This window comes from Leucopleurus acutus (genome assembly GCF_964270905.1).
Source record: "Leucopleurus acutus genome assembly, chromosome: 11".
Taxonomy (NCBI): Eukaryota; Metazoa; Chordata; class Mammalia; order Artiodactyla; family Delphinidae; genus Leucopleurus; species Leucopleurus acutus.
The window spans coordinates 94,149,919-94,175,803 of NC_139152.1; the positions used below are offsets into that span (position 1 = coordinate 94,149,919).

The 25,885-nt window shown below is 41.8% G+C and overlaps 1 protein-coding gene across 2 annotated transcripts; it reads right to left on the reverse strand.

Moving 5' to 3' along the window:
- Positions 1-47: 47 nt before the first annotated feature.
- DDX17 (DEAD-box helicase 17) lies at positions 48-19,442 on the reverse strand. 2 transcript variants are annotated; one of them, XM_082850208.1, is made up of 13 exons: positions 19,151-19,442; positions 14,849-14,999; positions 14,029-14,128; positions 13,061-13,194; positions 12,690-12,755; positions 11,137-11,278; positions 10,600-10,760; positions 10,336-10,508; positions 9,882-9,992; positions 9,688-9,749; positions 8,187-8,246; positions 3,964-4,200; positions 48-3,118 (listed from the first exon to the last, which is right to left on the reverse strand). In XM_082850208.1, exons 1-13 carry the CDS (start codon positions 19,198-19,200, stop codon positions 2,613-2,615), a joined length of 1,953 nt encoding a protein of 650 aa, XP_082706334.1. In that variant the 5' UTR covers positions 19,201-19,442; the 3' UTR covers positions 48-2,612. The 2 variants fall into 2 exon arrangements, with proteins under 2 accessions (XP_082706334.1, XP_082706333.1); XM_082850207.1 differs by having other exon boundaries at positions 3,958-4,200; positions 19,151-19,315.
- Between the last annotated feature and the right edge of the window lie 6,443 nt (positions 19,443-25,885).

Below are 25,885 nucleotides of genomic sequence, written 5' to 3' on the forward strand. Positions count from 1 at the left end.
TCACTGGCCTGTAGTCAGAATTTTTTAAGCAATAAAAATCTCACACCTTATTGTCAAGTGTTTTATTTATACCTACAAAAGAAACAAGATGGTATCAAAAGGACAATTTACAAACTAAGAATAGTAACATAAGCTCTTAAGCTCTTAGCATCCTGTGCCTGAACATCATACATCTACAAATCTTTCAAGTCTTAACGCAACAGGAATGTGTTCAGAAACCAGCAAGGACATAAATAGAGACCACTGATCCCAAGCAAAAGCCACCAACCTTTTAGATGAGAGAAGTCCACACAGTGAATTGTTAGGGAGGGACTGGGGAGAAGCAGCCCCACAGCTTAATATAGAAATCCTTTCCCTAAATGAGTTTCAATCGTGAGTACAATAATTAGCATCAAATGAGGATTCTTCTGCTCACATTCTGAAGCAAAGGCAGAACCTGAATTATGAGTGGCAGACATAGAGGCAGAAGACTTAACTCTGGAGCTATACAGGAAAAACTACTAGATTTCAGCTGTGCTCAGGCCACAATAGCTTTTGAATTTTGGGATATGCTGTTATTTTGACTTTATGATTACAATATCCCCGGTGGAAAAAGGAAAGCAAGTAGCAGGCCAAATACCGCTTGCTTGCCCAGAGACCTTGCCCGCAAAGGGATGCTTTCAAGACTTGCAAGAGAGTAGGACACGCCCTGTGGTGGCACCTTTGTGTTAAAATAAAATAAAATAAAATAAAAATTAGAATTTTGGTGTAGAAAAAAAATGCCTATAATGGACTAATCAGTGCTTAGACGAACTTTTTTTTTTTTTGGGGGGGGGGACACTTTGGTTTGAAAGCACAGAGCGGTGTTGCCATGTTTTTCCTGTGCCTACCGTCCTCCCTCAGCCTCAACTTCTATAAGGAAGAGAAAAAGAAGTTAAGAAAGAAGAAAGTGGGGAGGTGGGGGGAGATATCAAAGTTCTCACATGCATACATTTCAGCTTATGCTGACAACCTACCTGTATGTCGCACATTCAACCACACTTTCAGTACCCCTCAGAAACAATCCCTTCTCTCTCCCTGAAGAATTTTAAGAGGAAAACAAAAACCTCAAGTATTTAGATATTTTGATCTTACAAACCAGCAAGCAATCTCAGGCCTAAGCCAAAGAATGCAGTGGAGGCTCCCCCCTTTAACTACACTGTGAATGAACAATATCAATAACAGTATTAAAAAATTAAGTCCCACACTAGATACGAAGAGATTTCTGAGGCTGTCTGATCTCCCTGTCCTGTTACAGTGAACACAAGAGCAGAAAATTCTTTCCAGGCCCATCTGCTATATGAAGTCTCAGTAAAACGGTTGGTATTACTATGAAGGGGACAATCTCACCTACCTTTCAGGTGGAGGAAAAGTAAAAGGACTTGGACTTTAGTCCACTACCTACCTGTAAAAAGCTGAGTGCAAAAGGATGCTGAGGAAAATCTGCACCCAAAAGCTGTTACAAAGCACTGCAGAGAACGGGAGTATGAAGAAAGTAAGAGTTCTTAATAAACCCTTAAGACCCTTCAAGATAACTTGGCCAAAAGGGCTGAGTAGCTGGCAAAGGGTTGCTTTTACTCTAGCTCTACAAATACTGAGTTTAAAAAGAAAACCTGCCCACGGACTATACTGTTTATAATTAAACGTGGTTCTCACTCTGCAGGTGAATGCATATTTAACTGGTTCATAAATTTCCAATGAGCATTTATGTTCATTCTGCTCACAGCAGCTGTCTGGTTGGAAAATGAATTTCACAGATGGTCCCTGGTAACATGGGGAAGAAAAATAGGCAGCTTCCACCCAGATGCGGAGATGCTACATTTAACCAAATGACAATAAACATTTGGGATTTTTAATTTAAAGGATACACTTAAAAAAACTCAAGACTCAGCAATTTAATTTCTAACCTGACAATTAAAATGGTTATTTTTCAGTAATTGGGAAGGGGGAAGGCAGAGTGTAAGGGAGACAAAGCCAATTAGGAATTTTTAAAAAAACTGTCAAATGCATTTAACAAGCAATCAGCCAAAATGACAATGGCAAAGCACTGTCTTAAAAACTCATCAGGCCTGAGGAACCCTGTTCCAGCTTGAAAAAACATTAAAAAGCATTACAGAAAATGTGCAGGGAACTCCCTCTTGGTTTTCTATTCCAGTAACGAGAGCAATTTAAAGCACAGATGCCGTCTTCTTCTGCAGAATTCAACCCTCTACCCTCCCCCCCCCCCGACCGTAACTCAGGACAACAAAAAATGGGCTCCCACAAAAGGGCCTAACACCTTACTTTTTCTTTTAAAGATGAAAAATAGCTCAAACATCCTCAACATGCAAGAAGCTGGGGGGAAAAATCTCTTCCAGTCGGCTATACATATATATATACTTTTACAAAATCTGTTATTACAGACTGGATCATTTTGGCAGGCAGAAAAAACCTGGCAGTGAATTCTAACTAATCTGCATGAAAGACAAATCACAATGGTTGGGAAAAAAAATTAAAAAAGAAAAAGAAAGAAAAAGGGAAGAAGAAAAAAAGGAAAAGATAGCGTTCCTTTAAATGTAGTCAAGTCTGCACAAGTCACTACCACCTGAGTGGCTTCATTTACGTGAAGGAGGAGGGGGAGGAGGAGGGGGTGGGTACTGGTAGGCAGTCTGCCCCATGTAACCTATCATATTGGTAGCTCCCGGAGGCTGTGCAAACTGTTGTGACATCAGTGGCTGTGGCTGCTGCCCAGACCGGCCCATCCCACTAAACTGCTGGCTAGAGCTCTGTGAACTTCTCCCAGTTGAGGTGGTGCTACTGGCCCCATAAGTGCCAGCACCATATTCTTGGGCTGTGTAACCACTTGTGCCATAAGCAGCTGCCCCATAGGTGCCTTGACCATAGGTGTATTGGCCTGCTTGTGCTCCAAAGGCAGAATTTGGACTTCCATAGCCACTACCGTTAGCATAACCGGCTCTATCGGTTTCACCACGATCCCGATAGCTTGCAGAGTCTCTCCGGCCACCATCTTTGACCCCTCGAAGCCTCCGGTCACACTCATCCTGATACATCAGATTGGGATTGTTGGCTGAAGAAGTGGTCCGGTATCGAGAACGACCTCCTGATGAGGACACAAGGAATTTTCAATACTACATATATGATCCAAACATAACCCCATGTAAAAATGCTACTCAGTACAAAAGTATTCAATATTCTTTCTTGATCTTTAATTAAGCACTAGGCCAGCTTCCAAATCAGCACTTTATACTCAAAAGAACGGTAAACATTATTAAAGGATATTCAACTTCTCACCTTTTAGGCCCTTTCTTTATTTGAGGATTACCAAGAAACAGACTCTTCAAAATTTAAGAAAAATGGTAAGGACGGTTTAAAAAACAAAAAAAGGCATGCAGCTAAGTTCATACGACCACGAAGGGATCCTCTACTAGTGCACACTGGTTCTCAAATGTTGCTTCGCACACCTAACTGCATCAGAATCATCTCACAAGTTTTAGGGGAAAAGTTCAGGTTTCTAGTTCAATTCCAAACCCACTTAAAAAAAACAACAACTGCATTTTAAAAACCTCGAAGGGAATTCTGATGTAAAGCTTCAACATACAGCAAGTGGGGGGGAAACATCCTATCAAACCTATCAAACTTGTAGGCAGGAAACCCAGATACTACTATATTTTGCAACTGTCCAATTCAGATCCAGTAACTATGCCTGTCTCTACTACCACGAAATGGTATAAAATTACTGATTTCTCCATATGGAAAACCAAAAACCTAACGCACTACTAAGGCTATGACAGGCTCCCAAACTTCGTATTGTCTTACTTAGAAGAGATTATGAGAAATTATTAAGCAACATACATTAACCTTCACTGGCTTAAAGAAACAAGGCACAATGAACACACAAAAATGATACCTTGGCAGTACCTGGAAAACTCCAGGACTTACCCTTACCCCCTCCTCCGCCGCCTCCTCTGTGGTCCACCAGCTGCATCAGTTTTGGATTGATAGCCTGATTAGCCTCTTCCAGCACTTTGATCAACTCTCTGGCCTGCTTTAGGTTCCCTGGGGTGAAGAAGGTATAGGCGGTGCCCTTGTTGGTGCTACGGGCTGTTCGGCCAATACGGTGCACATAATCCTCTGAACTGTTTGGATAGTCATAGTTGATCACAAACTTGACATCTTCCACATCTTCAAAGCCAATGATGAGTCAGTGTGTAGGTTGATGTGGCAGGGAAAGAGAAGGTAAAGGACATGCCAACAACAGGTGGGAAGCACGAATGCAGATGACAGCAAGAGGAGAGAAGATTAAGTTAGTAACCACTCTGAATAGGAACAAAAAAAGACTCATCCCAACAGAGTAAAAGAGGATTAATGATGCTTGAGACATGCAGAGGAAGCAGCATCTTTATCAGCTGTAAAATCCTAAGGAAATCCCATTCAACCATCCAAACTCCTGCCTCTTCTGTATCTTAAGCAATATACTGACAGGAGTTGTACCAAATTCCAGTTCCATCCTTTTCAAAACTGGAATGTAGAAAGTGGTACCATCATTAAGCTACAAGGCCAAATCACTTCTACTCTGTTGGGAGAAGCCTGGCAAAATCTACCAGTAATATAACAAACTTACCTTTAAACCAGTCACAGAGCAAAATGAAAAGAAAACAAAACAAAAACAAAAACTTCATATACTTTATTACTACATTTCCATGGAGACTTAAGATATTTAGATTAAAAATTTTTTGCTTATATTAAAAAAAAAACAAAACTGATCAGAGCCAAAGTTAAATACACACTTATTTTCCTTTGCAGAAATATCCAAATTACCTTTCCTCTTTCAATTACCACAAGAGCACATTACACTAAAATTTCACTGTACTACCAAACCCAGCTCTGCCAAATGAGGTTTTTTTCTCAACTCAAGGTTACTTCAACTCAGTCCTTGCTTCAATTATCAAAGATTGTCTATGTAACCTGGAAAATTAAACAGCCAAAGAGTGTGGGAAAAACCATGAAACCTTGAGACACAAGTTTAATGTTCTGTCCACTGCTGGGAACTGGATTGAATAACCTCCTAAAGCTTAAAGTATGTAAATGTTAGTGTAATGCTTTCAGCTAAATGTATATTTTTACCTACTTAAACAAACAAATTTAAGAATATAACAAAGAATCCTAATGTTTTGTGGAAAAAATCTGCATTTTACAAAGAATATTCAGAAAATATCCTAGATAAAACACAGATTTTTGTGATATAAATAATTAAAAAACATTCTCTGTTTGTTACCAGACCGATGCACACTCCCTCCTCCTTTGGGAAACCGCTGCAGCCGATCCCGTCTCTTTGCCTTTTATTTTTGGCGGCCTCCTTTCGAAAACTCCGCCTTCTGACACGGGACCACTGGAGCGCGGGGAGCATGCATCAAGGGTCCGTGGCAGTGAGAAGTCCCCACACACGCTCGCTCTGTGAACTGGCTTAGATGCTTCTCTGTAGCCCCATTTGGTTGCCAAGCGCCGGAGAACCTGGGTTCGGGTAAAAATTTCAGGTCCTCCAACGCCTCCCCCAAGGATAATTGGGGTGATTGTAGAAAAAAATAATTAATAAAAAAAATGTAAGTTACATCCAAAGGGTCAGACTGCATCTATTGCCCAGACTGGATTAATTTCAGGGGGAAAGGGGAGATGATTTAAAAAAAAAAAATTCAGCTGTTGTTAAAGGGCCTGTGAAGAAAGGGGCATTATGTCTGTTTCTTATTACAATAAAGGCTCCTCAGTCTTTACTGACCCCTAAAGTCCTGAAATCACACCAGAAAGAGGAGAAGGCACTTATCACAGGGGGCAGCGTGAGTCTCCGGCTAGGGTCGTTGAGGTAACAAAGGGAAAACAAAAATTTACAGGGCCAGGATGGATGTGAGACGGGGGGAATGGGGAATTATGCTCCATGACCACATCTTCAGGGCTAGGATAATGCTCCTTACTCACTCCCACTGTGTATGACCACAGGCAGCAGAGCAGGTTGAATTACTGCACTGGATGCACAGATGTGTGCTTTCCTAGCAGAAAGCACTGGGGACTGGAGTCAACAGTTCAGCTATCAACACTTGGGAATACTTCTGGAAGGGTTCAGTAGTGGGCAGACACAGTGCAAGTTCTTCATACTAGAAAGGTGTCTCGCGTGTGCACAGATAAAGCTGGCTGAGGGCACATAAGAGCAAGCGCAGAATTTGTTTCTCTCCAGTCTAGTCTAGCCTGCCCTGATGTTATTTGTGCACTGTCACAATATTACCTTGGTGTCTTTAGAGGAAGATGCTGTTGTAGGGTAAGAAATCAAAAAGTTAATGTTTTGGCCAGCTGCCCAGGGTAAGAACTTTTTGTCTGACAAGCCCTATGACATGGCCTGAATCTCCAATCACTAATTGGGAGGGGCTGAGACTAGTCAATAGGCTCATCTAGAGCTGCTTCGGGCCAATGTAGATTTGCCTCGGCCATGTACTGAGTGATCTGCAGCTGCTATCAAAGCTTCTGTTAAAAAACAAAACAAAATCAATTCAATACTTTTAGTTTAACAGTGTGTAGTTTAAACAAAAAAAGGAAAAATAAAAAATATCCCACTGGAAAGGGAATAAACAGTGGTTTCCGGAGGATGACTATTATAAAATTATGGGAATCGAAGAACTTACCTGAAGGGAACATTTAAGAGGCCATCGCTCGACAGGAAGTGAAAAAAGGCCTGGTGACTCAGCTGAAAATTGCACCCCTGTCTAATGAGGTAGAAGCCTTCACTTTCCAGGATCTTGTAGGACCTTGGTCAGCATTCTGCCATTTTGGTGGGTTTTCCCCTTCCTTTTGATTTTTTTACAAGGCAGCAAACAAAGGGGCCCAAAACAAGCACTGATGCTGAGTAACAAGAAACAGACTCAGATACCTTCCCTCTCCCCTCTCTTGGATGAGTGGGGGTGGGACGAAGAGTCTATAAGTTATTCTAATGGCAGCCAATTGATTTGGTTTAGAAATGCAGGGGGACATGGAACAAATATTTTAAATTGTCTAGGCAAGATGCACAAAGAAGCTACCAGCACATAGCAAGCCTGTTTAAAAACCACCATCACTGAAAGCTTTTATGTAAACTGCTTTCAGGCCTCAGCCTCTTCTCCCAACAGGTCCAAGTTCTAACCGCACAGATCCAGACATGACCTCAGAGGGCAGAGACAATTTTTCAGTCATGGCTGCAAGTCACCACCTCCGAGGGAGGGAATGATGAGTGCAATGTTTAAAAAGCCTTCATTACTTTTGTATTCCAGTTTGAATACTTGCTCTCTTTATGCTGAATATCATAAGGGAATATGGTGCTTCTCGCCTTCCTGGGCAAGAAATTAGTATCTGTCAATAATTTAAAAATATCTTTGTGACAGAAATACTCTATCATTTTTAAAAATATAGTAAGTTTTGAGTTACACCTGTTTTTCTCAGAATAATGGGCTAAAGTACCACAAAATATCTCTGAATACCTTAAATCGTAATGGGTTGAAAACTCCAGAACATCAACTTCAAATTAAGTTCTTCAATCAGAAGACAGCGCATCGATGATATGAGTATGGGTGGGAGGAGGGGATAACGGAGTGCTCATGATAGTTTTACTTCAGTAAATTAAATTGGGCAATGCAGATTTAATTGCTGAAAGATATCATATCTATAGATTTACTAAATCCCAAGAATATATTAGCACTTATGGAATTGGACATCTGCAGATAGATTGGTAAAGGGGAAAAAAATAACTGAAGAAACTAGCTTCTAATAGCTAGGTTCAATTGGGCTCATTTTATTCACCCAGAATATAGAATAAAACCAGGAAGAAGTTGAGCTGTGCAAATGAACGTCTCCTCTCCCTCTACCGGTTTAAACAGTCATGCCTAGGCCTTGCTGCAGACCAAAGCCTGTTTGTTAGGAGCAGGAAGAGACTTTGAAAATAAAAGGAAAAAAACCCCCCAAAACAAACAAAAAACCCACCAAGGTTAAAAAAAATCATGGGGGGGAAGGGGAATCACGTACTTTGTATGTAATTCTTCTCTTTTAAATATTTATCTAAACACACGTATATGCAACTCTAATGTGAAAAGACAAGCAAATCTTTTAACCAAAAGATACATATACCATTGACAGAGACACCTATCTATACAAACCTAGCCCACGGGAGGCTACATCTGTGGCAATGAGAATGGGAGCCTTTCCAGAACGGAACTCTGCAAAACAAGGATAGTACCATGAAAGCAAGTTATAAAATTAAGGCTACACCGTGATATAGCTTAAAAAGTGACCAAATAAACATTCCCAGCTATCTGGCCTTCTTACCCTATCATATTAAAACTTCAAGTAATGGTGTAAGAACACACCAAGCTCTTTTAAATTTAAAGATAATAGTAATTCTTTTGAAAATATTTATTATACTCACCTTTAGCAGAGGAGCAATAGATCAAAAAATTTACCTCTAATAATGAAACACCATTAAAATGGCGTGGCAATGTGTAACAGCATTAACATGAGCTGGAAATTTTCTTCCCTTAAATTATGACAGCAAAGTTGTCTCCCAAATAAAACAACACCAAAAGTGGGGGTGGGGGAGGGGGTATGAAAAGGGAGGAAGTTTAAAAGATGTGGAACGGGGCTTCCCTGGTGGCGCAGTGGTTGGGAGTCCGCCTGCCGATGCAGGGGACATGGGTTCGTGCCCCGGTCTGGGAGGATCCCACGTGCTGCGGAGCCGCTGGGCCCGTAAGCCATGGCCGCTGAGCCTGCGCGTCCGGAGCCTGTGCTCCACAACGGGAGAGGCCACAGCAGTAAGAGGCCAGCGTACCGCCAAAAAAAAAAAAAAAAAAGACGTGGAATGAAAGGAGAAACCATTAACTTTGCCCTGTGAAATAACAGAATATATATACTGGTCTCTGCCCTCAGTTCCTGGCACAGAGCTCCTAAAACCCTTGTAAAACAGGGATGCTAGGAGAATCTTTTATTCTAATACTTAAGTCTTTGACCCTGGTCCCTGAACAAGAGTTCCTAAACAAGAACAAGACAGGAATCTTTGTTCTAGTGAAAAGACACTTGATGGGCTCCAGAATAGCTCCTGGATGGATGCTGTTCACCAGAAAGACCAAGCCATGATCAGAGAAGCTTGGAACTTTGAGCCCCACTCTGAAGAGGAGAGGAGAGGAGAGGAGAGGGAGACTGAGTTAACGTGATGAAGCCTCCATTAAAAGCCCACAAGTATGGGATGTGGGGAGCTTTCAGGCTGGTGTACATGTCTATAAAGACAAGACCTCATTAGATAAAGGGTGGTCTAAGTGGTGAAAAGTGGTGTAAAGAGCCAGCACTAATGACCTTGAAGTATGGTGATGACAAAAATGCCCCCAATATTCAATTAACTAGAGCAGAGCTAGGCAAACCCTGGTCTTTGGGTCAAATCTGGCACAATGCCTATTTTTGCAAATAAAGTTTTGCTGGAACACAGCCAGGCTATCTCTTTACATAATGCCTATGGCCATTTTTGTGCTACAACAGCAGAGTTTAACAGTTGTGACACAAAACACTATACAGTCTGCAAAGCCGAAAATATTTACTACCTGGCTCTTTACAGAAAGTGTGCCAATCCCTGAAACAGAGTGTAAGAACAATGCTTAGTTTTGAACTCACCATTAAGTACCCAATCTCTTTCTGGTTGACTCTTGTCTCCATGGATACACATAGCTGGCCAACTGTCAGAAGAAAAGAGCAAAGTACATGTTTGGCATTGCTGAAATATTATACAACATTCACAACACCAATTTAGAAATTCCTACTGAACTATAAAATCTGAGGCAAATTAATTACCTCAGTGCTGCACTCACCCATCTCTGCGCATCCTTCGAGTGAGGTCATCACAGCGTCTTTTCGTCTCTACAAATATTATTGTCTTATTTTCCTTTTCAGCCATTATTTCCTCCATGAGTTGGATCAACCTGAAAATAAGACCAAACAATTCAGTCATCCAGAGAAGACCCCCTACACAACACGCAGAAGCTATCTTTGCATTATCAACCCTCCAAAGCTTTAGTACTTTCTTTTCAAATTACTTTCTCTATAGCTGGTAATTATCAGAACTGGGATTCAAATCCAAGGATCCAGAATCCTTGCCTTTAACCACAAGCTCTGATGAATAATATAAAGAATGGATTGTTGGAAAGCTAGCAATGCTTTTAATGTTTTCAAGCCTAAAAAATACTGGCGTCTATAACACTTTAGTTTTCGAGGATTATTAGGAAAGGTTTATCAGCATCATCAAAACAGTGAAATCTTTCATACTTGTGGTCTTTTTCACTTTCCATGCAGACGTCCACAATCTGGAGGATGTTGTGGTTGGCACTCAACTCCAGATTGCCTACGTTGATCTGGGTGTAATCACGAAGGAAATCCTCTGCAAGCTGTCTTACTTCTTTTGGCCAGGTTGCACTCCACATTAATGTCTGCCTATCAGGCTATCCGGAAAGGAATGGAAAGGCTTTCTTTTAGATTAAGTAACTACTACAGGCAAAGGGTATAAGACAACGAATTATCAGCTTTACACACCCTGATTTGGTCAACAATTTTACGAATCTGGGGTTCAAAGCCCATGTCAAGCATTCTGTCAGCCTCATCCAGTACAAGGTAAGTACATCGGCGAAGATTTGTCTTTCCTGACTCCAGGAAATCTATCAGGCGGCCAGGAGTAGCTATACAGATCTCGACACCTGTAAAACAAATCCAAAGATCTATCCAACTAAGAATTCTTTACACACTGTTCAAGCCTCAGCAAACTAAGAAGCACCAACTCTGGTGGTTGTACCCAGTGCTGCAGAGCACTAACTAAATTTTAACACAGTGACTGGAAAAGCATGATGTAACAAAAATTTATGTATAATCATCCGAACCTCGACAAAGTTTAAGTCTAGTCACACTGAACTTCCCTAAAATAGCATTTTAACCATATTTGAGAATTGCTAAGCTGCTGAAATACTCATCTCCCCCCACCAACCAGAATCCACTGTTTTCTTCTTCAATTTCACTTACAGAAATTGGTAAAATGAGAGAAACTAATAATTCTTAAACACTAATTTTTTAAATTACCTCTCTCCAAGTCTCGAATCTGGGGACCTTTAGGAGCACCTCCATAAATGCAAGTGCTCTTCAATCTAGAACATTTGCCATAGTCATCAGCCACCTGCTGTACCTGCTGGGCAAGCTCTCTGGTAGGAGCCAGAACTAGACACTAAAACAAACAAACAAACAAATCACTTGAGACACCTATCCCAAGTTTAAGGAGGAAAAGAAAAGTACAAAAAGGTTATTTAATTCTCTATTGTTTAATTTGGTACTTTCAAGTTTGTGATGGGGTGAGGAGTTGGGAAGGCAGGGGGTCTAAGACAGTGCACTGGAGTGTGGCAAAAATTATGAGAACTAATACTTGGCATGTGGTATGATGGTTGACTTTTGACACATGATTCATTACCGTTATGTGTGCTATGTAAGTAGATTTACAGACTGTATTACCTAGTTTTAACTAAACAACTCACAAAATGAGTAAGTAGCTATAAAATATTCCTGCAAAACCATGGATTAAATATTAGAAACAAACTGGGAGACTGGGATTGACATACATACACTAATATGTATGAAATAGATAACTAGTGAGAACCTGCTGTATAGCACAGGGAACTCCACTTCGCTGTACAGTAGAAACTAACACAGCATTGTAAATCAACTGTATCCCAATTAAAGAAAAAAAAAAAGAAACAGATGAACAGGAAATGAGCAAAGCTGACACTTTTCTGACATCAAGTTTAAGCTCCTAGCCAGGCACATTAGACAAAAACAAGGATGACTTATACACAACGTGACAAGAAGTTGGCCAAAAAATACAAAATTAAGACACTTTGAAACAGGTATCATATATACTGTTAACAATGGCTCTCACTCGGTGTACTGATCCATTAGACATTAACTAATGACAATAAAGCTAACTCTATTAGCCATATGGAATACATTACATATTATGTTAATGAAAAGTAATGCATTATTTCTTGTTGTGAATACACTGAGACATACTATAATAATGTATTCATAAACATATAGTGAGTGCAAGCTCTATTAAAAAAAAAGTTAAGAATGTACATTCAAAATGTTTGAAGACCACTACTGAAATCTTACAGTAAATAGCATAAATGAAAATGATCAAACAAGAAAATCATGCTGCTCTGTAAACATTTACAGACACATCACTTAACCATAGAGAATACACATCCGAAACCCGACTCAGCCACAGGGCAAGGATCTCATTTCATACTTTTTTATCCCTCATAGCATCAATGAGCAATTAAGAATTGCGCTTGAATTTAATGCAGAGTAAATGCCTCTATATGAAGGTAATGGGCATAACTGGTAAAAGTACGAGTAGTTCAAATTCAAGCTCAGCCATTTAATTCCTATATGACCCTGGGCAAGTCATTTAATTGCATTGTGTCTAAAATTTATCAGTAAGATAGACATAATCTCTCTTCCGGATACAGAAGGTAGGGTTGAGAATGAAATCTGAGAACATATGTAAAGCACAGTGCCTGAAACACAACAATCATTAAGTTGTAGTCATTCTTAGAAGTGTAAACAAACTGAAACACACTTACAATTGGGCCATCTCCTCTTTCCAAGTAAGGCTGGTGGTTAATATGAACAATAGCAGGCAGCAAGTACTGGGGTGGGGGGAAAGAAGGACAGTGTTATACCAAACCTAAGCCATTATATTAATTGTTCTAAATTATCACAGTAATTGATAATGCCTAAGTAACTAGGAAAGGGAAAACAGAACTCACAACTGTTACACACATGTGCAATGTATATTTGAACACAAAATGCTTCCACATATTTCAGATAGCTAAAAAAGCTGAAATATTATCCCTATCTGAATTAGAATTTCAAGAATTGAGAACATATGGAGTATTTACAATAGCAAAATAAGTTACCACAATATTAAAAATCTTCCCTTGCTGGTACATACCGCCAATGTCTTCCCAGAGCCAGTCTGAGCAATGCCCACCATATCCCGGCCACTAAGAGCCAAGGGAAATCCCTGGCACTGAATTGGAGTTGGTTCTGTGAAGTGCTGATCCATCAACACATCCATTACGTATTCTGTACGAAAATCGATATTACTACTTTAAGTAAAACTAAGGACCCACAGCCAAAAGAAATTTAAAAAACTGTTAAGCTCATTGAAGGGAGGATTTATCCAGCTTTACATCTCTCCAAGTATTGTTTTTTTCTTCAGTACTGAATCTTTGACCTGTTACTTACTACTTCTCAAGAAGGCTACTGCCACAGCCATCTACCCTTACCCTCGAAAACTTGAAAACCACTGCTCTGAAGTATTTAACATGGTAATGACTACCATGGCACATGGTAGTCACTTATTGTTTATCTAATTCAAATTTTAACCAGCTAGAAAGCAATTTCATTTTGCTGTTTTCTAAAAAGTAGAGGCAAAACCCCAGGGAAAGATGGGGAAAAAAAGCAAAAAACCCAAAAAGTTCTAAGCAGAGAACACATGAGCATTAAAAATAAAACAAAACAAGGCTTCCCTGATGGCGCAGTGGTTGAGAGTCCACCTGCCGATGCAGGGGACGCGGGTTTGTGCCCCGCTCCGGGAACATCCCACATGCCGCGGAGCGGCTGGGCCCCTGAGCCATGGCCGCTGAGCCTGCGCGTCCAGAGCCTGTGCTCCGCAACGGGAGAGGCCACTGCAGTGAGAGGCCGCGTACCGCAAAAAAAAATAATAAAAACAAAACAAAAACCCAAAACCACAAACACACACACACAAACAAAAACCCCCAAAAACCTTTGTGAAAGGTTTCTACTTATCTTTTCAACAAAATCCTGAGCCTGGGTCAAAACCTTTAAATAACCTATGACCACACTGACTGTTCAAGCTAAATTAACAATTAAGATACTGGATTGAAAAACACTTACGTGGGAAGTTAGCATGATGGAAGGCAAACACAGGTTTAGGACAAACATCGCCTCCTCTCACTGTAATCTCTTTCTTTCGGCGTAGTTCATCAACCTCATACTAGGTAAGACAACAAAGTAAGACAAATCAGTAAACAAGTTATTCTAAACATGCAAAACTTTATGTTCCAATACAGTAGAACAATTATCATCAAATCCACAATTACATTGGAAAATATGTATAACACTTCTTATAGTGCTTTCATATGTGTTCAGCTTCATCCAACTCTGAGTCAATGAGGCAGGTTAGCAACCGTTCCATTTTCCACGAGAAAACAGTTACTCAGAAAGATTAGTAAACTGCCCAAGGCCAGACGTAGGAAGAGGGAGAAAATGTGGAACTTAGGACCAAGTGCTCTTTCCTTACACTTTCTTCTGAACAAGTTACCATGTCATGCGTAAAGTCCAAAATAATCATGAGGTTAAAAATACAAACCCGAGTAAAAGCCAATGTTTTAAATTTTTAATTTATTTCATAGATGAAAAGACATGATACCTCATATACAGCTAAAATCACATAACAAATTGGTTGGAAAATATAACCAACGAATGAGAACCAAGTAATACATTAGGTATTACTGGTTTCTCTTGTATCAGCAATCCTAACAAGAACCAAGGAAAGTACCACCACACTAGACTAAAACATATAACAAAAAACAAAACAAAACACAAAAACATATAACAGCAATGGCTGTATATAAGTATACTCTGGCTAACGTACCTACTTGGTTCATTACTGTATATGAAAAAAAAGTAAATAAATAAACCCCCCCAAACTTACCGGAGTCAGCCTTGCCACTTCTGGATGTTCAACATAAAAATTCTTCTCAAACTTGGGGAGCTCACTCAAATCCCACTTCTTTTTACGTAAACGCTCCCCAGGATTACCAAACTTCTTCGGGGGAAGGCCACCACCACCTCTTGCTCCAAACCTAGAAACACCAACATGTTTGGCTTTTTAGTGTTTTTAAAGCAAAATACCTTAGGTGCCACAAAAACATGTAAAAAGATGGGACTCTTGGGCTTCCCTGGTGGCGCAGTGGTTGAGAGTCCGCCTGCCGATGCAGGGGACATGGGTTCGTGCCCCGGTCCGGGAAGATCCCGCATGTCGCGGAGCAGCTGGGCCCGTGAGCCACGGCCGCTGAGCCTGCGCCTCCGGAGCCTGTGCTCCGCAACGCGAGAGGCTACAACAGTGAGAGGCCTGCGTACCGCAAAAAAAAAAAAAAAAAAAAAAAAGATGGGACTCTTAAGATACTACCAGCCCCCTCCAAAAAAATATTTACTTGTAAAGTGCTTAAAACAGTATCTGGCATAGTAAACACTCAGTACAAGCTGGCCTAATTGTATTCATTTAACAAATAGTTACTGGGTACCAACTATGTACCAGGTACTGTTTTAAGTGGTGCTAGAGATATTAAAGTGAACAGAAGTCTCTACTCTTATGTAATATTCTGAAATGTAGGTAAGTGAGGACATGAAAGTTTAAGTTAGGGCAAAATTGTGGACAGGAAGAAAAACAGTTCAAGTGGCTCCATACTTGGAACGGCTTCTTGAACCCCTTACCCCTTTACACTGTGATGAGCACTCCTTTTGCCTGCTAATCTGCTAAGGAAAACTACTAGGACCCCTAAAAGACTGGTAGGCTAGGCTTCACCTTTAGTTTATGCTAATGAATGGCCAGGGCAAAAATTTATAATCTTTCCTACCACTTTATCTCCACCTTTATCTTCTTTCTCCTTTCTGTTCACAGGCAAATAGTACTATTAACTATAAATCTGCTAAAAGAACCATTAATAAGGCTTATTTAAGGTCTTTAAATCTCTACTTAAAAATCAATCTTTTTGCTTTATCTTTCACAACATACAAGTTCAACTGGAATACAAATGTGGCCATTAGCCGAACTTGATATTCTACTTTTCCTAGAAGAATCCCAACACTAAGATGGTCTTCATTTCTGTATTTCAACCTATTAAGGTGCAGGGCGTTGTCTGATGGACAAATAATATACAGTATGTTTTCGATCCCATTTCCTTACTCCTGAAAATACACTGAATTTAATTTTTTTCCACTCTAAGTCAATCATATCCTCTTGCAAGTGGTTCCACTTAATAATCAACAGGCAGGGCTTCCCTGGTGGCGCAGTGGTTGAGAGTCCGCCTGCCGATGCAGGGGACACGGGTTCGTGCCCCGGTCCGGGAAGATCCCACTGCCGCGGAGCGGCTGGGCCCGTGAGCCACGGCCGGCCGCTGAGCCTGCGGTCCGGAGCCTATGCTCCGCAACGGGAGAGGCCACGGCAGTGAGAGGCCCGCGTACCGCAAAAAAAAAAGAAAAAAAAAAAGGCATAACTTGGCTGATTCCATTTATACTACTGTTGATCAATACCTATGACACCTTCAATATGCCCTCAGGCTTAAGACTGAACAGACCTAAAACTACATGGGTTGACCCCTCCCCCCTCACTTGCAAGTGAAACAACTAACACAATTTTAAATAAGGTACTCTACAAATAAAAAAGCCAAGTCATTAGATTGTCAGTCTTGCAAAGAATAAAAATGACCCAAGACCAATTTTCAGAGATTGGCTGCCTAATTATATAAATTTATGTGATTCCTAGAAGATGCCATTTCAATGCTGCTGCTGTTGCATTCCAGCGCTACCCAGACCTTAAAATAACGACCTGGAACAGAACTTAGAGCCTTTTCTCTTGTAGAATTTGAGTATATTTGTGCCACCATTTAAAGATGCACATATCCTAACCCCCTGCATACCATGCTGCTTATTTAATGTTTTTACCGAGTATTAAGTTTAATTTGGCTTTGCAATAAATACCAGTTTTGAAGATTTGTACATTAACATGCAAAATCAAGGTAGTTTAAATGTACAATGCACATTTGTACTGTCCATGTACGTACACTACCTCACTCATTCCCCTTTCAAAACAATAATCCATTTCAGCTCTGTTCAGTTCAGGACAAACAGCAGCAATTCAAATAACACAGGAAATTTCATAGTAAAGGTACAATCAGGGCACAGACCACATTAAAGAGTGCCATTTTGTTTGAAATGAATTATTTCTAAAGTCTTTTTTAATGTCATCTGACACTTAAGAGTCAATATGGGTGGGGTAAACTAAGAATGGATCAGTAATTCACTTTTTCCTCTTTTCAAGTAATGAAGTTTTATTATTAAAGCATATATACAGTAAGATATTAAACCAAACACCCACGGTAAAAAAACCCCACCATTATCAGTACCTTGGTAGCCTCCATGTGCCTATTTCAAGTTTACAATCCCCATCATAACTAGTACCTCGAATTTTAACCATTGCGTTGTTTTTTGGTCTTGTCCTATTTGTTAGTGTCCTTATACGTTATTCTTCTAGCACAACTTGTTTTACTTAACATTATATTTGTGAATCATCCAATCATCCATGTTGATACAAGTTTTTCTTTTTCACTGCTGTACTGCAGTCTTATTGTACTTTAGTTTATGCTAATGAATTTATCCAGACATTTGAGCTGTTCCTAATACTGTCATGAACAACACTGTTATAAACATGGATACCAGGGTAGGTGTACAGGGTTTCTCTAGGCCTAAGAGTCTAGGGTATAAAGCTTAAGAGAGGAATTCTGGGTCATCTTCATTTTACTAGGTAACATTAAGTTCTTTTTCCTAAGTGGTTGTACTGAAATTCACTTCTAAATTTAGCTATACTGTGAAACACTAAGCAAACATTTCCACTTACAGCCCTCCGACTTTAACGCTAAAATCAAATATTTTCCTTCATAACAAGGTATAAGTCAAAGCAATCCTTTTTAGTTAGTAAATTAAGAGATAATTGAAGAGCTTGTGACTAGAAGGTCTGGTACTTGTGTATCTGAACCACAAGACAAAAATGTTTGAGAAAATAGCATTAACAGAATGCCTACTACAGAGAGACAATTACACACAGTATCTCAATTCTGGAGAACAATGCAAAGGCAATTACTATCCCCATCTTCAGCTGAGAAAATCGGCTCACAAAGGTTCAGGATCTTGCCCAATGTCACCCACACTCATATATATATTAAGAAGTGGCGTCACATAAACTTTTTATGCATAGATAAAACTTTTATTACAAAAAAGTAAACAGCATAAGTCAACATGGATCTCTAAAGCAACTTTTTCCTTTAACGGTGTAGGGGGGGACACATTAAGACTTGTATCTCAGTATCTGGGAGGACTCCAGGTTTAACCCTGTTAACTTCCAACCCAATAACCGTGGCATTACAACATCAAAAATTTTCAAGCTAGGCCGAGAAGTTAATGCCTCAGTCCAATTAGAGAAGGAAAAAAAAAAAGACTGAAACATTAAAAAAAAAACCCAAAATCCTGTAATAACGACCAAACCAAAAACTCCCTCCCCCCAAACGACCATTTAGAGGGCAAGTAATCCCATCGTTTTGCATTTCAATGTGCTTCCATCGAATTATTTTAAAACACGAGTAAAGGTAATTTTTAAATATTTTAAAGACTACCAGTCAGCCTCTTAGTCTCTAGTTTCAAGCCAGGTTTCCAGTTCCATGAACAGGGAAGCCATTTCGCGTAAAAGATTTTCCCAGGCTGAACTCGGAGACCTCATCCTCTTCTCTCAGCAAGAACATCCGAGTTTCACGGATGAACACTAGGCCTGGAGAGATCAAATGACTTGCTCAAATCGGCCGGGCTCGAAAGCCGGGAAACGAAAGAGGCCCGGGCCGAGCTGGCGGCGGCCAGGCCTCCCCTCCTGCTCCCCGCGGGGCTGAGGCCGGGCCGCGCCGCGCCACGACGACCGTCCGCAAGCAGGGGCTGGGGCGTCGCCAAGCCGCCGCCCCCCCTGCCGGGTCACCAGTGACCCGGGGGCCCAGGCCCACCCAGAGGCCCGCGCTCTAAACTGGTATTACGTCCCGGGTCGCCTCGCCTCCCACAGTTGGGAGCGTCGCTCCCACGCTCGCAGTCAGCTCTAAAGTCTTCCGCTCGACCGCAGACTGCGGTCTCCTCAGGAAGCAACCTCCTCCCCGCCCCGCGGGCTCACAAGGCCTTTCCTCTCCTCCTCCCCCCTTACCCTCCACGGTCACGATCCCGGTCCCGGTCCCCAAAGCCGCCTCCGCGCATGGTCCCAAATGGATAGAGATCTGGGAGCGGGGCACGGATGGCCGGGCTCGGGAGGGCCTGCGGCTCCGGTCTAGTGACGACCGATGGCGGCGGCGCCTCCGCTGTTGGGGCGGCGGCAGGCGCGGCGCTTTCTCGCTCCGACGCGCTGTCTCCCGTCGCAGACGCCACCGTCGCCGCCTCTCTCGTCGGAGACGGGAGCAAAACACAGAGAATCGGGGTTACAGAAGCAGTGGGTAGGTTCGGCTACGCTCAAACCCGGCAGTGCCGCGGTTTAGGCGTCTCCTTCCTTCCCAGCGACTGCACAAAATGGCGGCCGACGCTGAGACGGCTCCAGCTTAACGCTACGTACGCCGGAGACGATACGTAAACAGCGTCGCGGAATAGCTCGCGGGCTTCGCGGAGTACTACGGGTATTCTTGGACGCATTTTACGTCAGTTGCGGAGGCGGGCGCACTTTGCGGTCGGGAGCCAAAAAACAAAGTACGGATCAGGCGTAGAGTTCTCGCACCACCTGAACCAGAACTAGGGGTAGGGAGGGGAGGGGGACAGCGACGTAACATTCTTTGCGTCGTTAGCCGGCCCACTATTGCGAAGATGCGCTGTGTGCGTAACGCATTCTGTTTAGAGAATAGAGGATTTTGCCGGGTTCCGACACGGGACGGAACACTGGCCTGCTCGTGTAAGTTGCTTTGCAGAGACAATAACTGTCCTCCATATTGAAGGCGTCAAGTTTCAGGGTCTCCAGGTGCCAAACGCCCACGAGCGTCTTCAGGGTCCCTGGCTGGCTCCCCAAGATGGTCCTACCAGCCATCTGGCCCCGCCGCCCTGGGCCTTGCGGGTCTGGCCGCGCGCCCCGGCGCCATTTCCTATCGGTTGCCTCTCGCTGTGCTGTCGCCGGCGGCCATGATGGATGTCCCTTGTCGGTTCTTACGGGAGTTGGTCAGGCGCCGACGTCCCAGCTGAGTTAGATCACTCTCTGCTACGCTTGGTTCACCCTGGAGTGCATTTTCTGAACAGAATATTTACACTGTCCCCGGCTGAGCACATTTAGCTAACAAAGAACCGAAATGTGGGTGGAGACCTTCTTAAGGTAGACGCTGAGGCCCCTTGGCCGCCATTAAATGGCGCTGCCTCAGCAGGCCCGTGACAGGCCCCTAGTACCCTCCCGAGACGAAAACGTTTAAAAGCGGTGGTCTTGAGACCCTGAAAAGGTGAAGGCATAAGTACATGTTTTTAACCAGGCTAGGCTGCCTTCCTCTCTCAATTCCTTCTAAGATGACTTCCTTCTCCCTAGCTGCTTCCTTCTCTCTCTAGCTGCACTTTAAAGTCTCATAAGCTTGGCCAGATAGCAGAATTGTCAGCTGCTAGGGCCCTTGCAGAGCAGCTAGCTGAACGTCTTTATTATTTCTACAGATGGGTGAAGGGGGAGGAGATTTGAGGTCCCTCATTGTGGGGGCTGAGTGATGTCTCCTCTGTTCTGAGTGCTTCCCAAGTTATTAGAAAAGTAGCATAAGGAAAGGAGTTTCGTGACGGGTCGTGCAGATGTCTTAGACCATAGACGAGATGGACAATCATGGATTCATTGGACAAGTGTTGAAGACCTAATGGTCTAAGCACTGTGCTAGGCACTGCGGCACAGCAATGAACAAATGAGTCCCTGCGCCTGTGGATTTTACACTCTAGTGGGGAGATAGACAATAAATGTCAGGCAGTTGCTAACTTAAATAAAAATTAAAAGCATAGAAAAGGGATAGTGTAGCGCCTGTGGGGGAGGGGAGTATACTTGTGACATAGTATTTTACATAGGATGTCCTAGGAAGACCTTCCTGATCAAGTGACATTTGAGCAGAGACCTAAAATGAGGGAGCTAGGCTTGCTAACACAGAGGAAAGAGTAAGTACAAAGGCCCTGAGGCAGAATGTAACTGGAGTAGCAAGGAGAAAAGACAGGAGAGGGCCAGATTATGAAGGAGTTTGAAGGAGTTGTAGGCCACTTTAAGGACGTTATCTTTTCCTTCCAGTAAAATGGAAATCTCTAAAAGGTTCTACGCAGAGACATAATAAAAGGACCCCTATCACTGCAGTCTAGAGAATAAATTGAGAGTGAGCTAGGACAGAAGCAGGCAGATTAATTAAGAGGCTAGTGCAGTAATCCAGGCAAGAAATTATGGCGCTTGGTGAGGTTAATAGCAGTGGGTAAAGGAGAAATCGTCTTATTGAAAATCTAGCCAACGATTTCTTGATGAGTGGGATATGAAAGAAACAAGAGTCAAGGATGAATTTTGTAGGAATTGGCCAACAATTAAAATTCCTACTATGATTTAGGCTGTATAAGCCCTGAAGGAGTTATTGTGAGTGGTTCACAACTCTGTGATTGCATAGTCATTAAACTTACCCACATGTGAAATGTAATGCCTCTGCTTTCTATCTTGGTATGACCCACCTTGGTTCTTTGATAGTTTGGCTTATTGTACAGTTGACTCTTGAAGAACAGGGGTTTGAAATGCCCAGGTCCACTTATACCACGATGTCTTTCACTAAATAAGTACTATAAGATCTGAGGTTGGTTGAATACATGGATGTGGAACGTCAGATTTAAGGGCAACTGTAAAATTATAGGCCTCTTTTCAACTGCGTGGACACCCCTAACCCCTGTGTTGTTCAAGGGTCAATTGTACTTTAGATACAACAGGTTGAGAATATTGAGATCATTAAGTCAACAAGGTCACCTAAAGCAGTTGCCTTCAAACTATGATATAAAAGGGACACAATGGAACAGAGTTTACAGGAAGTCTATTTCCAGATTGAACTTTCATATATATTCCTTTCTAAAATTGATATGACTGAGAAATATGTCTGTAATTGCACCCTCCCACATTACAAATGAAAAGAATATTTCTCTTCTACTCAAAATCTTACTATGGACTTTGTCATGGATGTAAAAATCTCAGAGGCGACAAATAGAAGGACAATTAGAAATGCTAATATTGATGTAAAAAAAGTAAATGATTCTAATGACTTGGTAACATATCCTTTTGCAAATCAGGAGAATTCTGGTTTTGGTTTTCAACAAAATGGAAGGAGGACCACGTGGAATTTTCAGCTGATAGATCCTTAAAAATAACTTCTTAAGATAGATTACTGGATTTTTGCCATATAACTTGGAAGAAGATCAAAGAATTGAGGGATATTACCATAACAAAACTCTTTCCATTCCCACCTACTAAATTATGTGATCAAAGTTTCTAAGCACTTAATGGCTATAGAAAGGGAGAAAAAAATTGCCAAAAGTAATATTTTTCTATGGATACAGGATTTACTTTTTCTTAGTCTCTTTCTATTTTTTAAAAAAATTATTATATTTATTTTTTGGCTGCGTTGGGTCTTTGTTGTGGCACACCGGCTCTTCTCTGGTTGCAGAGAGTGGGGGCAAGTGGGGGCTACTCCTTGTTGTGATGCACAGGCTTCTCATTGCAGTGAGAGCACGGGCTCTAGGCTCGCGGGCTTCAGTAGTTGTGGCACACAGGCTCAGTAGTTGTGGCTCGTGGGCTCTAGAGTGCAGTCTCAGTAGTTGTGGTGCACGGGCTTAGTTGCTCCGCGGCATGTGGGATCTTCCAGAACCAGGGCTCGAACCCGTGTCCCTTGCATTGGCAGGCGGATTCTTAACCACTGCGCCACCAGGGATGCCCCCGTTAGTCTCTTTCTATCTTATTAAAAGATGCATTTCCATTAAAAATTTTACTTTCTGTTTAATAGTTATTAAGAGTTGTAATATGTTTAAATTGCTTTGCTTAATTTTGTTCGAATAATTACAATAACTTAATCCAGAAGAAATTTTAATACACAGAGAAATAAAATTAAGTGATGAATAAGACATTTGATGTAAAAATATAAGTTAAAATTCTGGAAAGAAAATAAGAGTTCAAAGAGAAAAAGGAACCATATAAAATGTTTAACTCTTGAAGAGCTTATTCATGTTTTTTTTTTTTTTTTTGCCACATGGCATGCGGGATCCCAGTTCCTCAACCAGAGATGAACCCATGCCCCTGAAGTGGGAGTGTGGAGTCTTAACCACTGGACCACTAGGGAAGTCCTGACAGTGCCATTTCTTGAGAAGGAGGCAGGGAGATACAGGGGAGGGAGGAGGGGTGTGGTCCTCATCAGGAGGAAGGGGTCAGCTACTACCTAGTATGAATTAGGGAATTGGCCCAGCTCATTAACTAAAACTCACCCACAGCCTTAGGGCCCAGGAGACAGCGCTGGAGGAGCAGGGCTGATATTTGCTCTGGTTGTGTTTTAGGACCCAGAGGGTGTGCAGTAAAGGTCCTGCTGTCTCTCCCTCCCTACTGGGCGACCAGGGAAAGGGTTTATTGTGTGCCCAGAGCTCCCCAGGGGCTGTGCATCATCTGTAGGTCTCTGGGCCTCTCTGAACTTATTTCCTTGGTTTGGAAAGGGCACAAGCCATGGATACAAACCCTAGGGCATGGGGCCTCTGGTAGAAGCTATACAGGTTAGCTGGAGACTCCGGGGACTCAGCCTGGAAGAGGGTCCAGTGCCTGCCCCCACTGTATAGGACATGGTGTCAGCTTCTCTGGGGAGACTGACACCTGGTTCACATCCCACCAAGACCACCCTGAAGCGAGGGTGTTCCTCAGTGGAAATCTTGTGCCTTGTTATGGAAGAATGGACACTGGGCAGCCCCAAAAGTCAGTTCTCATAGGCTGGAGGGGAGGGAGTAGGTATATGCTAAAATAGAGACCAAACTCCTTAGTAGCTGAGCAAGAGTTAGAGAGCTGTGTTCATGTTTTTTAATAGGTTCCTCTGTGTTCCCCAGACAGATATAGACGTGTTGATCCGATATGGAGCTGAGTTGAGAGTCAGAGAGGAAAGTTGGCAACATCCTGCTAAGAAATAGAATGGAAAGGAGGAGAGGTGACCCCAAAGGATGTAATTATGTTACAGTCAATTGTATTCTAGAAATACGTAGACTTAATAGTGTGAAGAAAAGCAAACTGGCACCAAAAATTAGAACATAAGGACAAAGACAGTGAAAACATCAATAGGTTAGTTAAACACCAACTAGCATCTCTAAGATATTATATAATGAGAAGGGAAGCTCTGGTATTCACATAATTTTGATCACAAAGGCAAAATATTGTTTGCACACACTTGGAGGAAAACCAACTAGCATTAGGGTCATCTCTGATGAAGGACTGTGCCAAACAAGGACACCAAGCCCTAACACACACACACACACACACACACACACACACACACACACACACACACACACACACCCCTACCTGATCTGGAGGTGTTTCTATTGATACTGGATGGAAATCGGGTGGAGTCAAAAGAAGGGACTTTTGCTTTTGTATACATATGTAATTCTAGACATGTATGTTTGAGAATTTGTGGGGTTGATGCAGACCTGTTGTTTCCCCTCAAAATGGCTCCTGCTCAGAGTAAATAAGTCAGTGTAAGCAGATTCACATGGCTTTACCTCCTCTACCTATTGGAATCTCTGCAAAGACCAGTTCTCAGATTGGGAAATGAGGGAACTGACTCCCTTGGTAGTACTTGTGAATTGAATTGGGACTGTAATGTTCAGCACAGGCTTTTTGCTCTCTGCCAAGAAGGGGTGAAACTACTTGGGAAAGGGAGTAGAGGGGAGGTTGGCAATGCAGCCATTCAAGAGCTACCCAAGGTAGAGGGTGCCTATCAAGACAATGTGAATGTCCAAGGTGCCGGACAGGCCTTTGTACCTGCCCCATACCAGGTCAGGTTAACCCCAGAAAAGGCGGCTCCCTCAGTGGGTACTTTCACAGCTTCCTGAACTTTTGCTTTGTGGCACTTAACCATGTTTGTGGTTATTTGGGTGATTTTCTCCATAACTCCACGTTTCAGGGACTGTCTTGATTAATCATTTCTATATCTGTTGTACTTGGCACCTAACTGGTGTCTCAATATTGGTTGAATGCAAGGCAATATGTTTTATTACTTAGGGATCTATATCTATATCTATATCTATATATCCCTTACCATATATATATATATATATATATATCCCTTACTATATATATATACATATATATATATATATATGGTAAGAATAAAGAAATGCATAAAGGTATTTGACAACAAATTCAGAAAAGTGAATAATTCTGTGGGGGAGGAAAGAGAGTCAATCCTATAGGATATTTAGGGGTCTTTGATTATATTGATAATGTTTTATTTTATGAATATTAATTGTATTACTTTTTATGCCTTTTTATCTTAAATACTTCATAATACATTTAAAATACACATATGAATGAATGAAGATGAATGTAATGGGCCACCAGAATCCATGGATAATTCAAGTTTTATATCCAAGCAGCCTTATTCTGATTCTGTGTTCATCATGCACCTTTAGCTTCTCATGAACTTGCTCACTGAGGCAGTGGGCTGGTTGTTCAGGTCAATCTTCACATCTGGTCTGCTTGACATTATTATATTCTATTCTTCAGTGTCACTGGCATCCTGGTATACTCTCCCTGGCAGATTGCGTGCTTAGTCAGACTGAGGCATCTCTCTAGAAATTAACCAGTACTGGGGCACTAACATATTGAAGATGAAGGTTGAAGGCCTGACCCTGAGGCATGGAACATTCACCACCATATGAAATCTCCTGGGAAAAAAATCCA

Bases quoted from the DNA above. Each gene is read 5' to 3' on its own strand.
- DDX17 (XM_082850207.1), bottom strand. From the start codon at position 19,200: ATGCGCGGAGGCGGCTTTGGGGACCGGGACCGGGATCGTGACCGTGGA. The intron at 10,761-11,136 runs GTAATTTAAAAA...TTTGTTTTACAG, and splicing joins GATTCGAGACTTGGAGAGAG to GTGTCGAGATCTGTATAGCT. The intron at 9,993-10,335 runs GTATGAAAGATT...TCTTATTTTCAG, and splicing joins GAAAGTGAAAAAGACCACAA to GTTGATCCAACTCATGGAGG.